Below are 15,426 nucleotides of genomic sequence, written 5' to 3'. Positions count from 1 at the left end.
TTAGAATAACTCCGTTGTTACTTTGAATGTAACTGATCGGCATACATTACAATGAAATTTCGTTGCACACGGGCTCTCAAACAAAAACCTGACAAAATGGTAATGTTTATCTGGGAACAAATCTGATTGAACGTGAGGCGGTTTTTCTCGCGAGTAAACTTGGCCGGAGGATGGCTGGAAAGGGGGTATCGCTGGAAAGCAGAAAATCAAGATTATTTAGATTTTTTCCCCTTCTATTGAAGAGGATCTATATAATGTCTCCCCTTTATTTTCATTCCTACCCTGAGGAGGTATTTGTCCAAGATATGTGGAGAATGGTTGTGTTACTCTGCTGTAGGAAAATCTATCTATCTATCTATCTATCTATCTATCTATCTATCTATCTATCTATCTATCTATCCATCTATCATCTATCTATCTATCTATCTATCTATCTATCTATCTATCTATCTATCTATCATCTATCTATCTACCGACCACAATTGAGCCCAAAATTTCTGTTAAGTGAGACATTTGTTAAGTGAGTTTTGCCCCATTTTATGACCTTTCTTGTCATGGTTATTAAGTGAATCACTGCAGTTGATAAGTTAGTAATCTGGTTGTTAAGTGAATCTGGCTTCTCCATTGACCTTGCTTGTCAGAAGATTGTAAAAAGATGATCACATGACCCTGGGACACTTCAACTGTCATAAATATGAACCAGTTGCCAAGCATCAGCATTTTGATCACATGACCAGGGGGGGATGTTGCAAAGATGGTAACTGAAAAACGGTCATAAGTTACATTTTTCATTGCCGTTGTAACTTTGAACGGTCACTAAATGGATTTGTGTTTCTAGTATTTGGGGCTAAGGGAAAGAGTAGTGCTCAGAACAAGTCAACTGGATGCAAAAAACAAAAAGCCTGTGTAGTCATTAGTTAGTAACAAACAGATGCAAATAAATCATTCTTTGTTATCATCTGGCACACATCCATACTCTTGTAGTCCAGATATGATAGCCTTAGCTGTAGCCTTCTTTAACTAAACATAATTTGGTAAACATAATTTTCCTTGAGTTATGAGGATATATTAATTAAAAAGAATGTGGAGAGGCACTTTACTAATAGGCTGGCTATGTGTTCTTGATTTCTCATATAGAATATAATCTTTCAAACCAATTCCCTCATTCAGGGCAGTACGACACATACAGTGTCCTGTACAGTATATGCAAATCTTTTTCCTTCATTTAAAAATAAATAAATTTCAAGATATTGCAATTAAAATATCTTTAAAATACCTATAATTTATGGCACTAAATAGAAACCAAATAGCAATATAATATTATTATTGCTATAATAGGAAAGAAACATAACCTTAGAAGAAAGCTAGATTTCTTATAATAACTTAACTAACGTTAAAAAAAAACTTACATAATGAAGAAAAGAAGTAAACACTATATTAAACTACACGCAGGAAAAAATGAGAGGGAAAGAGGGGTAAAATGAAAGCTGTGAGCTAATAAAACTTAAAAAAACAAACACCCAAATTATATTTATTTCTACATATTAGATCTATAGAGAAAGATACCTATTAAAAACCTGTTTAAATTTTATAAATATATGTTGGATAATTAAACTTCTAAAATGTCTTCAAAAGTTGTAATGGTTTGATTATTAAACAATTAAGCCTAGACCATATGAATATTCCCCAACCATGCCTTTCCTTTAATACAAAGCTAATTCAAAGGCTGAGAGTTGAAAGTTTTTAATAAGCCAATATTTGGAGTCTACAAGATACTTCATAAAGACATGGCTGCCTTTTTCACAACAATTTAAGCCTGATATATGTAGTTATTGATAGCACTGAAAAACAAAGATTTCCCTACCTGAACATTTTCAGATGCATTGTATTGATTTTTGGCTGCTAACCATGAAAATAACTTGTAATTTAATCTTGTAATTTATCACATATTGTTTTATAGAAATCTTTGGTCTTTGGCACAATAGCATTGTATACCCATTAGTAGTTGTTGGCTATGCTAACATATGAAAGAAATATACAAAAACATGTAACTGTTGTTGAAACAAATCCAGTATACCAAGTGCAACCGAAATAGTAGTGGCTCTGTTGCGTGAATGCGGCTCAGGTATACCAAGTAGGATACAGACAGTCCTTGATTTACAACCATTTGATTTACAACCATTTGTTTAGTGACCAAGTTACAACAGCATTGAAAAAAATGACTTATGACAGTTTTTGGCAGGTCTGTTGCAGCATCCCCATGGTCATGTGATTAAAATTCAGGCTTTTGGCAACTGGCTCATATTTATAACGATTGCAGTGTCCCAGGGTCATGTCATCCCTTTATGCAACCTTCTGAGAGCAAAGTCACTGGGGAAGCCAGATTCAATTTACACCTGTGTTACTAACTTAACATTAGCAGTGATTCATATAACAACTGTGGCAAGAAAGTTTGTAAAATGGAGAAAAACTGTCTCGTTTAGCAACTGAAATTTTGGGCTCAAGTGTGGTTGTAAGTCGGGGACTTCTTGTACTGTTGTTACATATGTGAATGGGACAGCCGTACAAGAGAGTTGCATTATATTAAAAAGAAATGGCCATTCAAGTGCTTCGGTGTTCTATTAGTGGGACCACAGAAAATTGCCTGGAAAGCATTCAAGGATGTCAATGAGAATTTTTTTGGAAACTACAGAGCACCAAACTACATTCAACTGACCGACAAACATCTTTCAGTGTATAAGATTTTGAAGTGCAACATGTCACTGAAGATTCATTTACTGCATTCTTTCTCAAACATCTAGATGCAGTCTGTAACGAAGTTTCACATGGATATTGCCACAATAGAAAATGATATCAGGGACACTGGAATTCTTTAATGCTGGCTGACCTTTGTTGGACCCTGTGAGATGCATCAGACACTGTAGAAATGAAAATTAGAAGCAAAATACTTTTAGCCCTGTTGAACTCATACTTTTAGCCCTGTTGGAAACATGATTAAATACATAATAATCATTAAAAGTTAATTTCATTTTTCTCAAGATTCCTACGTGACACAGTCATTCTGAAATTATATTTGTGTTCAGTTTGAAGTACTATTCCAATTTATTTGTATGTTGTTCAAATTTATGTTTGAATTTAAATTTAATAAAGTTGCAATATCTCTGGAGTTTCAAAAGACCGTACGGGCATCAGAACCAAAGATGTGGATATCAAGTATTTTAACAATATTGCTATGCAGCTTTTCTAGATAAATGCAATAATGAATGAATGACAATACGTTATGAGTGAACCACTCAGTTAGACACTCAATTAGAGTTGCTAAACATAAAATTTATAGGGAAAGCATGATTTCATCAAAGATGATTTAGAAAAGTATAGTTATGCATATGAACTCTGTGCTTTTTTGTCCATGTTGTGCCCAAAAATACCCATGTAGCTCTAAGGACAAGAAATTCCTTATAGACAAGAAATAATAGGCAAACAGAAATGGCTAAATATTATGAAATAATAGAATTTTATCAAGGGGAATACAAAATAAAATCAAGAGAAGAACTGGTGGCAGAGGGATATGGTTGCCAATGGTTTTCTTATTTAGTTATTAGATTTAAAGTAGAGTTTATGGTTTTGAACACTAATTGAGTTTGAAATAGAATTGGGTATAGTTGATAAACATGTAATTACTAAAATGTTTAAACTTTAATTGAAATTTTAAACAGAACAAATGAAAAAAAATGTGATAAAGTGGGCTAAATGTTTTGGTTGTAATATACAGGTTGAAGAATGGGAAAATATGTGATTAAAAGGATAGAAATTTACATTGTATTATATTAAGAATTTTAATAAAATGATATACTGTTGTTATATAACACCAGAAAAATGTATAAAATATATAAAGGCACTGCAAATTTTTGTTGGAAATGTGAAACATAAGAACGGATATTTTCCATGTTTGATGGGCATGAAATAATGTTAGAAAGTTCTGGATTCAAATACATAGATTGAGCCAGAGAATTTTCAAGTTAATATTGAAATCAGAGGTCTTTCTTTGAAACTGATGGACAAGCAGTTGGAAACGTTGTTTTTAAATATGAAAACTGCAGCAGATTATTGTGCAAAAAGATGGAATGATTTGGCAATTTATTTCTATTTCTGTTTCCTATTGTGTGTAAATCTTAGCCTTTTAAGTTTAATTCCACTTTGAAGCTTCTGTATCTTGAGGTGTTTTGATGTGTTTCTGATTGCCCTGGGGTTTGTGTTCCTCTTTTCCTGAGTTAATCTTGTTCCCACTTGTCCATGGGGTTTAATCCTGTCAGGGACAGGGAAAAGGGAGTTTCCTAGTTTTAGCCTGATTCCCCTTATCTTAATGGCTCTACTTAAGTGCTTCTGTGGTCAGCTTTTGTTACTTTTGTAACAGCAAGTCTCTGAATTTTCCTTTCAGATGGTGTTTCTTGGTTTTCTTAAAGGGGAAGAGCTGTCTTAAATCTATTGGCACTGCTTTAGTGGTTCTTGGCACTGTCATTTGGGGTGTACTTTCCACACTACAATGGAATATTTTGAGAAGATGGCCAAATTGACTTCTGTGATCAGAAAAAAACCCCAATATGTTTGTTTGTTTGTTTGTTTGTTTTATTGCTGACTAGAAACCCTTTATGGACTTTTTGTGTGAAAGAGGAAAAAAATAAACGTATGATTTATAGTCTTGATGATTAGATAGAATACATTATAGGAAGAAGAGAACAATGTAACTTTAAAGATAGAGGTATATTTATAACTCCATTTGTAACTTTTAAAGAAGATCAAAAGCCACATCTTTGGCTTTTTTTTCTTTTCTATTTTCTTTTACCTTTTCTTTCTTTTCTGCACTCTGTTAAGTTTAGAAGATTCCCAAATCACAGATACTAGGCAAGAATTTTTTAAACATATTCTGAGTTCAGCTGCACAGCTAACAGATTAATTTATTCAAACACATGAATTTAGGCTGCAGGCTTTGCTACTGTTTCTTAAAGAACACAATACATTAATCATAGTATTTAAAATCAATTTTATTAACAATAATATGGACATTTTATTATGTAATTACAATGAACACTGTATTTTATTGTGATGGTTGAAGCCATTCTAACATCAGTGGAAATGTCCTGTATATTTTATCATTGTTAGACAAACATTCACTTTCATTGCTCTGTTTGGGCCAGGCCTGCACTTTATGGCATTACCAATGACTTTTTGCTTATGGAAATAAATACAAATTTAAATGATTGGAAACAATTTAAAAAGTCACAGCAACCTTGATGTAATCATCAGAATCCTCTTTAAATATCTATCAGTGAGATGGTAGAGCAGAAATAAAATGAATCCCCTCTTCCAAAAATCTGCCTTATTGGGTTTCTTTGGCAGTTATTTGATTGGGGTATTGTTTATTTGATTGTTGGTCTGATGTTAAACTTTGAGTTAATCTATGCTGATCTGGGTGCTGATTCCTGGTGGAGAGATGCTTGGATCTTTTTGTTCCCCTTTTGGCTGGTTGATTATCTCTTTTGCATAGTCTACAGATGTTGTTAATGTCTATGTGTCTATTGATAGCTAATTTGTCAGAGTGCCAGGCTTCAATAAATCCCATGGTGTTTTTGGATTAGGCTTGGTTTAGGATGGTCCCATTTTCCCAATTGAAACTATGATTAAATGTGCTTATGTGTTGTGAAATTAAAGAATTTTCATCATGGTTTCTAATGCTAGTTGGTGTTCATGGATGTGTTTTGTCAGTCTTCTGAATGTTTGTCCTACATAGTGGTTGTTGCAATCATTACATTGTATGTTGTAGATGACCTGTTTTTTCTTCTAAGATTTCTTTTGGTTTGCTTAAGATGTTTTGAAGAGCTTTAGTTGGCTTGTGTGCTACCCTGATTCCAGATGGTTGTAGTAGTCTGTTGGAGATATTTTTGATGTATGGCAGTGTAATTCTTTTTAGGGTTTGCGTTGGTGGTGCTGTATTGGGTTGAGTGGTCAGGGATTTTTTTGATAAAGTTGCACGGATATTCATTTTGTTTGAATATGTCGTAATGATGCTGTCTTTTCTTTTTCTGCTATTCCGGATTGCTGCAATGCATTTGGGCTCATCTAAATAAAGTCCTTATGCAGCTTTTCTTGTGGGAGGTTGGATTGTAGCTTTGTTAGTAGAGCACCTGGTTGGTATGGATGGTGTTTCTGTAGACCTGTGTCTCTAGTTTGCCACTGTGGTCTCTGCTGATCAGAATGTCCAGGTAGCGAGTTGTTTTCTTCTTTAGTAAAGAGAAGATTCCTTTTAAAATGTTGTGGAAAGTTCTGTGTTCTTTCTAGAAGCCTAGCACTCTGACAAATTAGCCATGAATGGACACATAGACATTAACAACATCTGTAGACTATGCAACCAACCATCCAAAAAGGGAACAAAAAAGACCCAAGCACTTCTCCACCAGCACCCAGATCATCTTAGATTAACTCCAAGGTTAACATCAGACCAACAATCAAGTAAACAATACCCCAATCAAAAAACTGCCAAAGAAGCCAACAAAGAACAGTCCTACCAAAGAATCTCTAAAACTACCATCACCAACACTGACAGGGCAAGCCAACATAATATAATCTGAGAGCAAACCCCACTCCTTCCTAGCAGGAATGGTGTTATCTAGTTTGGGTAATGAAATGTGTGCAAGAAAACAAGCAAGGTCAGAGAGCCCCAAGGACCCCTCATTTCAACCTGAGCTACAAATATTCTCCTTTATTGGTCTTTGTACTTAATTATCACATTTTATCATAATGTCTCAGCAAGAACAATTCAGCTGGTTGTCATTCTACATATTTGTCTACAATCTACACCCTATTAAGTAAGTCCCGTTTAACTCACTGTTGCTCAAATAGAAGAAAAAGGCCTTCAGCTTTCTTTATTCTTTTGCTTACATATTTTCTTTGTTTCCTAAATTCTATGTTTTTCAGCGTTTTGTAAAAAAAGTTTATTCCCTTTATCCCTGTTTGGTATTCTGTACATTAATGTTCAGAGTCAATGTGACATATGTGACATAAGTATTAATTTTCCTCAGGAAATAATTGGAATGCCAACATTTTCAGATTAAAGATACGCGTAGCAAAAATAATAGTTTTAACTTTAATACTTTAAATGGGCACAACACTTTATGTTGAGGAAACAAATAGGAATATTTATTTAGGACTAAGGCTGAATCCAGATATAGCACATTCTAAGAGAAAATACTTTGCCTAATCAACAGAAGACAAGTTAAGTATCTGTCACGTTATTTAATGACAGCAGTCGATAAACAGTTGACCAGCGTTAGTAAAAGTGTATGATCTTTGCCTTATAATGGAAAATGTTATTCATATTTAAATAAAAATATAGACCAGAAGAAAATAAATATTTGTAAGAATGTAATAAAAATTATTCAATTCCCTCTTCAAGCAAAGAATACTATATTGTAAAAGATATATGGAAAAGACCTTGGAAGAATGGGCCAAGGAACACTGCCTAGGGCAGTGATGGAGAACCTATGGCATGAATGCCACAGGTAGCACGCAGAGCCATCTCTGCGGGCACACGAGCCGTTGCCCAGCTCAGCTCCACCATGCATACGCATGCGCCTCCTGCTGATTTTTGGGTCTGCCGCAAATGTGGGAGATGTTTCTACATGCGTGGGGAGTCTTGCATGCATGTGCGAAGGGAGGGGGTCACGCATGCTTGCAGGGGAGCATGGGGGGTGCAGCGCACTCCCCTGTGCCCCATTTTTGGTTTCAGGAGGCTTTAGGAAGGCCTACTAGGGGGCGTGGTGTGTGTGTGGGCATGCGTGGGGGAGTCGTGGGTATGTACGCAGGGAGGATCGTGCGTGCATGCACAGGGAGGGCATGGTGCATTGCACTATGGATGTGGGCATGTCCACACACGTTGTATGTGCACAATTTTGGCATGCAAGGACAAAAAGGTTAACCATCACTGGCCTAGGGAATGATCAGATGAGAGGCAGCATAGTCTGCAACTGGATAATAGATTTTGCAATAGGCTCAGAAGAGACTCCCTAGTTTCTTGCTGCAAAGGAGATGAAGGGAGACTTGCACTTTAAGACTTAAAGACTCTGCTAATGTTGCTTTATAATCTAGTAGAATTAGCATCATCCGGTCCTGCGTCCTGTCTAGTCTACCTAGTAAAGCTGAAAGATACGTTCAGTAAAATTAAAAGATGTGTATAAATCCAGGATGTAGAACTTCCTCACCAGGCCTCCAGACTCACCCCAAATGATTCAGGGCCAGCTTATTCTGCACTACAGAGTGGTGCACTTCCTTAGGGATAGCAGTCAGCCTCTGGAAGTGGCTTTGATTGATTAAGACTCCCATCTTTGATATATAGTGTAATCCCCAAGTTGTTTTTAAAGGTTAGATCCCCCCCCCCCCCACTATATAGCTTCTTATGCAGCAATGCATTGTAAGATACACTGTAAAGCTCTTAGAATATTAGTGGAAATACTGACTTTGTTCCCCACTTTATCCTTAACTGCATATTTATTATAGTCAGTAATATTCAGCAAGAAAAGAGAACATTCCTAGGCAGAAAGGGGCATAACAAGGGATTCAGTAAAGACTTAAATAAGGATTGTTGTTAAACTTTGATTTTGTCATTTCTGATAGGAAAAAAAGATTTCAACATTATAATATTTCCAACTACGTATAAGAATTCCAGCCTGAGGATGCAATCGGAAATATCATTCTCCTATTTAATATTCAGGTTAAAATGTACATATATTCATTAAAGAAACTTCAGCAGTATTAAAAAAAAACATGATTTTGGGGGGAATATTAACTGTAAAATCTTCCTGTGAACAAGGGGGTGGGGTAATATAAAGGCTAGCTATAAGTTTGTAAAGATATTCCTGATTGGTGTCTCTTGAAGACCCATTCAGTTTCACAGACAGCATTATAATTAATATTATGAAGGCAGCCTTGTCTTTTAATTAAGGCAACCAAAGCAGAGAATCACCAAACTACAAACTACTTTGCTGACACTGGAAATGGAGCTCTGTTTGAATACTGGTGTCCATGCAGATATCCTGTATGGTAGGCTAATTTTCTCAATTGTATTTTTAGAAAGGGAAACTTCTCACTGCCTTCTCTCGCTTGCCTTGTTCCTTGGCATTAGCTCTTCTGGTGAGTTCTAATTAATGCAAATTTAGGCTAATAAAAGGCACTATAAAACATTGAAAGAGGGAAGGGCCTTATTTGTAACTATCTTTGGCAGGACACACACAGCACATAAACCCCTGGTTGGAAGTAATTTTGGTAGATTTTCCAGATGTGAGAAGGAAAGGAGTTGTTGTAGGTTCAAGTTTCACAAGGAAGGAGAGGCAGAGACTGTTCATCCCTATAAACAGCCATATTACAGGTAGTCCTTGACTTACAACCATTCGTTTAGTGACTGTTCGGAGTTACAATAGCACTGAAAAAAAGTGACTTACAACTGGTATTCGCACTTACAACCATCGCAGTATCCCTTACTGGCCATTTTTCAAAATTTAGGTGCTTGCCGAACTACATGTATTTATGACCATTGCAATATCCCGTGGTCATGTGATCACCATTTACAATCTTCCTAATTGTTTTCCAATAAGCAAAATCAATGGGGAAAACTGCACCCTTAAATGGCTCTTTAATTTAACTGTAGAAGAAAAGGTCACAAAATTGAGTGCTACTCTTTTAACGACCACCTTGCTTGCGGTGGAAATTATAGATGTAAGTCAAGGACTACTTGTACACAATTCACCAATGGCCTTCTTTCATTTGGTTTGGCAGCTGGAGTAGACAGATTCAATTGAAAAAGGACAGCTTAGTTCGGAGGCATTCAGGAACTGTTTCTACTATAAATGTTGCAGAATATGCTGCCACCATCAACTTTCAAGACTGAAATGATAAAATAAAATATTCTGTGCGAAATGAAAGACTGTCCATGTGCTTCAAGATCTTCCCCTGGAAATTATCCCAGTATGAGCTTTGACCAAACCAAAACTCGAATAGCATTCATCATCTTTATATGAAGGAAATAGTACAAACACTTTACAATTTATGAGTACTTTCACAGAATAAGATTGTTAACATCCAGACAGTTTATCTATATAAAAAGAGGCAGAAATTAATGGAGTAAACAATTCAATTTTGCAGCACAACCTGCAGCATTTACTCATGATTAAGACTCTTGTGATATTTTGATGTATAACTTCACTTTCGGAGCAGGACTGACTCAAGACGCTGAGCTAGTAGCACTCTTCAGTCTGTGGACTGCCTCTGGAATTGAGAGAATGTCAAGCAGAAGATACTTTGCTCATGACATATTTTGGAGATGTGTGTGAACATCAATAATAAATACAGTAGCAAATTTGGCTATCAGTAGGGAAGAGCAATTGGAACACCATTAGGCTCTTAAAATAATTCAGTGGCAACGCAGAGCTATGTAATTGTAATTTTGTTTAGTATTGTTTCCTGGTATTTGTCAGGAGTAAAAGGAGAGTTTGGAAGAAGAACAAAAATCTTCTGCTAGTTCAAAGCTATATCATAGATTAGTATGGACTGGATTTGGGAAGAGATTCCTAGAAATATATTTGGAGGAGGCACTAGTTTTTTATTTCTTATACTAAAACTAGATCAGACTTTCAGCTCTTGTCAATACATACCTGACAGGTAATGTTCAGCACCATCAGATCAATTGGATTACCAGACTTTTTATGAGGAGAGAGATAAACAGTCTTTATTTATAAGGTTTTGCATCCCCTTTCCATTTCCTTTGGGCTTAACCTGATCCTGCACACATTCATTTATAAACAAATTATTTTTTTAATCTAATCATGTAATTATAATTGTATTAGAATTACTATTTTTATGTATACTTTTTCTTTTATCTCCCCATTTCATCCATTGCTTTCTCTTTTTGCTAACTTCCTTTGTGCTATCATTCAGCCACAGAAAATAATTTAAATAATAATTACATTCAAGAAAGCAGCTATTTCTTGCAGATAGTTAAGATTCACAAAGAGATCATCTATGAATTTAGAAAGTTAGAGAGAAAATTTCACTCTGAAGATCAACCAGGATGATTTGGAATTTTGAACAGTTCATAGAAAGAGAAAGTAAAGAAGGGGTAGTAGTAGTAGTAATAATACAGTCACAAAAACCTAAAAAAGTGCTGTGCAAAATATTTTGATTCAATCCTGTACTTACACCTTCAAGTGAATATAGAAATCAAAATTCTTCTAAAATAGCTGAATAATTTTAGCTTGCAACTAGCAGCCATTTCTAATCCCATACTGTGGGTTTTTCTTACTAGCAGCTGCAAATAGTACACCCTCCCTCCCCCTTGTAAACATAGGTATGATCTAATTCGGGTCATAAATAGCTTTTATTTTAACCAGTGGCAAAATTACTTTCCTATTATTTGAAATTTACTTATGAGCTATAGAAACTCAATGGTTTCCAAATGTTTAATAAAACTAACATAAATTTCATTGGTAACTCATTTATACCTGCTGTACTAAATGAAAATGCCAGTGTACTGTAGGTATAAATTAGAATATTTTTTCCATCATCTACACATGCATTTACATGCAACTAAAATATATGGACTCATACAAGTGCCTTTCTTCCCGACTAATTTATTTTTTAAAAAAATATTTAAAGGGTTTTCAAAATGTCCATGCCTTGATATGTATGACTGAAGGATTACTTAGCTTTGAACAAAACCAACAAAATGTTATTTAAGTTTGACATGAGGAAGGCTGAGAACATCTGTGCTGTCTCCTGGCTTGCAAATACTTTGAGATGATCTTGACATTCCAGTCCTTAGAGAGTCAGTAGAGAGAGTTGTTTCCACTAATGGGTGGGTAATGGCTTCAAAAGTTTCATTTTCTCTCTCTGTTTCCAAATCTTCATCAGTTATAAATAATTTTGATTCCCTCCATTTGCTATATAGTTCTTGGCTACTTCTTGAACTACTGGTATCACTTCCAGAAATCTGTAGACTCAGTTCTTCAGCTGTTGACTGTATAAGGTTTTGTACTGACAGTGATTTTCCTATATCCATTTGTACCATTGGCTTCACAGAGACTAGAGGTTCACTCTCTGTGTCAAGGCTTTTTCTCCATGAAAGATCCTTTGTCACACTGGACTGTGCACTTTGTCCATTATCCTTTGAAGCAACAAGGCAAGTGGTGACATCAGAAGTATTTTCCTGTGTGTTAACAGGAATAAAATTAATAGGCTGCAGCCTATTGATATGCTTTACTGATGAAAAGGGGGGTATCTGTAATGTAGTGGGTGCTGTTGGTTTAGATGTCTGGTTTATTTGGTTTAGTGCATTATTAGTGGACAGAGTTACAGATCCATCGCTTGGCACCTGTGTGGCTTGACTATGCATAGTTGGACTAAAGGCATAGTAAGCTTGAGTGTTGAATTCATTTGGTGTCAATATAAGCTGTAGGCCACATGGCATGTTGACACTGGCTGATCTGGAAACAGATCCACTAGTCTGAGCAGAATTAGATAAATCTTTACTATCTACAGGACTCTGGTAACCAGACGTTTGATCACATTCAAAAGGCGGCATTTGAAATGAAGCTAAAGTCAATGCAGACACAGATCCTTTCTTCAAAACCTGTTGATAAATGTCTAGTAATGAATCTAATTTTGATTCAATAGATTGGACCTGGAGATAGAAGAAGAACAAATATTTAGGATCGTTGATGTTCACAAACTAAGATTCATGTCATTAAAATAACATTTGTAACCTATAGTACATATTTTATCATGTATGATATAGTGATATGGAATTTTATATCTTTAATCACAAAATAATATATTGCAAAAAAAAAAATGAATTTTGTTCAATCATTACATGAATTTTTTTTTGCAAAAGATAATTTTAATGAAAAATACATGGTTCAAGTTGTCATTTATTCCAACCAACCCCTAAAATGATGCAAATTCATGAGATATTTCTATGTATCATGTAAAACATGAATTGCAGCCATCCAGATTTATTCTGTGTATATTTCATAATAATAGTACAATGATAAAATTGTGCAAAATGCCACTGACATTTTGGAGTTCACTAAAATAATTTTGTACAGTCATTATTGTATGAAAAAATGGAAATTAGCTAGAAAATATTAGCAATGAATTTTATTCATAAAATTGTTGTTCAGTAATATAAGAAAGCCTCATGCTCTTTTAAGTTGCATTACCTGTTTTTCCACCTTGACTACACGCCCTAACATGCTGAGGTCATCAGTTGTCTCATTCTCTACAGTATTTTTCTCTCGACTTCTTTTATCAGTGGTAATTTGTCCCCTTCCAAGAATCTGATCAACCCTGCAAGATAATTAAATATAGATATATGCATAAAAGGCTTCAAAAGGCAATAATTTTGGGGCTTAAGTAAAATATATTTTTAATTATTTGGCAAACGTATACTTAGATTTTTATTAGGGGCAAAAATATTAACATGACTATTTTAACACTTTCCATTGTGATCATTTCTAAATGTATGTATGTAATCTAAATAGTTTATCTAAATGTGACTAAGACTAACAAATGTATTTGTTGTACCTGCTGTATACAATACTCTGTTACAGATAAATTATTGATGTTGTCAGGTTTTTTCTCTGAGTATGCTCAGAGGAAACTGCCAAAATCAACTTGTGGCTTTCCAGTGGTCAGAATTGATAAAGGTTAATAATACTAAAAAAGTTTTAGTGGATATAAATCAGGTTGTAGGAAAGAAGGACACAGTAAGGAAATAGAATCGAACAGAACAGAACAGAACAAAATTCTTTAGTGGCCAAGTATGATTGGACACACAATGAATTTGACTCTAGGGCATACCCTCTCAGTGTACATACAAGCAACAAGTGATAAATCGTGATCATAATAATAAAATACAACCATCATAAATAGTAAGATACAACACTCAGTGAAGTCACAGAGTACTAAATAATCAATCAACATAAATCATAATAGGATACTTAATAAAAGCAATAACATAAATCATGGGATACAAACAACAAAGTTATACTCATAAGAAGCTAAGGAAATAGGTAATAGGAAAGATGAGAAGGATAATAGTATTAGTAATATGGACCTACTAGGTGATTTAACATCCAAGGGCATAAGACAGGGTTATGGGAATTAGAGTGATGACATGGGGGGAAAACCGCCTTTGTGCCTTGTGGTTGTTTTGCCGTGCAATGCCCTATAGCATCGTCGTGAGGGAAGAAGCTGAAACAGTTTATGTCCAGGATGTTATGGCTCTGACATCCTGGACATAAACAGAATGAAATATATGACTACTATATGAAATATGAAAATGAAATATGAAAAAAAAAACAGATGAAATATGACTACCACAAAAAATTAAGTGTCTTGAAATATATGACTCAGTTTATGTGATACTACAAAAGGATTTTACATGAGACTACTTTATAAAATGACTTTTTTGTCCTCTTACCGAGACTGAAGACTTTTAATTCTACACAGCATATCCAGGTGACCTGCTGAATACTGTTCAATGACATCTTTGACATCATAGGGACGTAAAGTTTCTTTAAACTTCCTTTTGGCAACGTGAAATTTCATGATTCTATAGAAGCAATATTATCTCAAATCAGTAATTCGTTTATCTTTTAGACATTTAAAAAGCTGACAATAGTTCATTCTGATGGGGTTACATTCAAAATACCATACACACTGAACCAGATTCTATACTGGTTAAGAATGCTAATTTTTCTTTGACAGACAACCAATGCAAAAAGTATTTAAGATATTAACATCTGTTATTGTTTTGAGAATTAATATGCCTGTGCCTGTAGAAACCCTCCAAATAGTTGGCAAGACCTTCCCAATTAACTTAATGAATTTTTCTATGAACATTCTTACCTTGAAAAACGAATGCAGTACTGCTATATCACGACAGAAAATCATGTAGAGATCTAAAAACTTTTATTCGTACTCATTTTGAATATATCTCAAACCATTCAATCAAATTCTGCAAGGGAAGCTGTGAGAGCCCTGGTCATAAGTCAGTTTTTCCCTCCAGTGTTGTCGTAACTTCCAATGATTGCTAAATGAATGGTTGTAAGCTTAGGACTACCTGTACCCTAATAGCTTCACTGATCACACTAGGCATGTGAATTGTGAAATATTACATCCAATCAAATACCTTGCTGTTGTATCCAATCTCATATATACTTTAATTTGCATAAATCTGTTCAAAAGGACTATAATCCTTTCTCTCTTTGGGCCTGCCTTTGTCTCCAGCACTATCAATAAGCCAACCCAGAGTGGTTTGACTCTAATGTTTTTACATGCATCATAATGCTCCTGAAATGTTTGTTTGCGAAGATACAAGTA

At 34.9% G+C, this 15,426-nt stretch overlaps 1 protein-coding gene across 2 annotated transcripts in view; it reads right to left on the bottom strand.

Annotated features, from left to right (window-relative positions):
• Positions 1 to 10,136: 10,136 nt before the first annotated feature.
• KCNQ5 (potassium voltage-gated channel subfamily Q member 5) overlaps positions 10,137 to 15,426 on the bottom strand; it is a 323,641-nt gene continuing 318,351 nt past the window's right edge. For both annotated transcript variants that reach the window (XM_081943739.1, XM_081943738.1), the window contains 3 exons: positions 14,525 to 14,656; positions 13,263 to 13,389; positions 10,137 to 12,724 (listed from right to left, as the gene is read on the bottom strand). In XM_081943739.1, the coding sequence (XP_081799865.1) occupies positions 11,774 to 12,724; positions 13,263 to 13,389; positions 14,525 to 14,656 (1,210 nt within the window). In that variant the 3' untranslated portion in view covers positions 10,137 to 11,773. The remainder of the gene's footprint in view (positions 12,725 to 13,262; positions 13,390 to 14,524; positions 14,657 to 15,426) is intronic.

This window comes from Natrix helvetica, assembly GCF_964273705.1.
Source record: "Natrix helvetica genome assembly, chromosome: 2".
Lineage (NCBI taxonomy): Eukaryota > Metazoa > Chordata > Lepidosauria > Squamata > Natricidae > Natrix > Natrix helvetica.
Note: the sequence above shows the minus strand (reverse complement) of the source record. Positions and strands in the feature narration are given on the sequence as shown.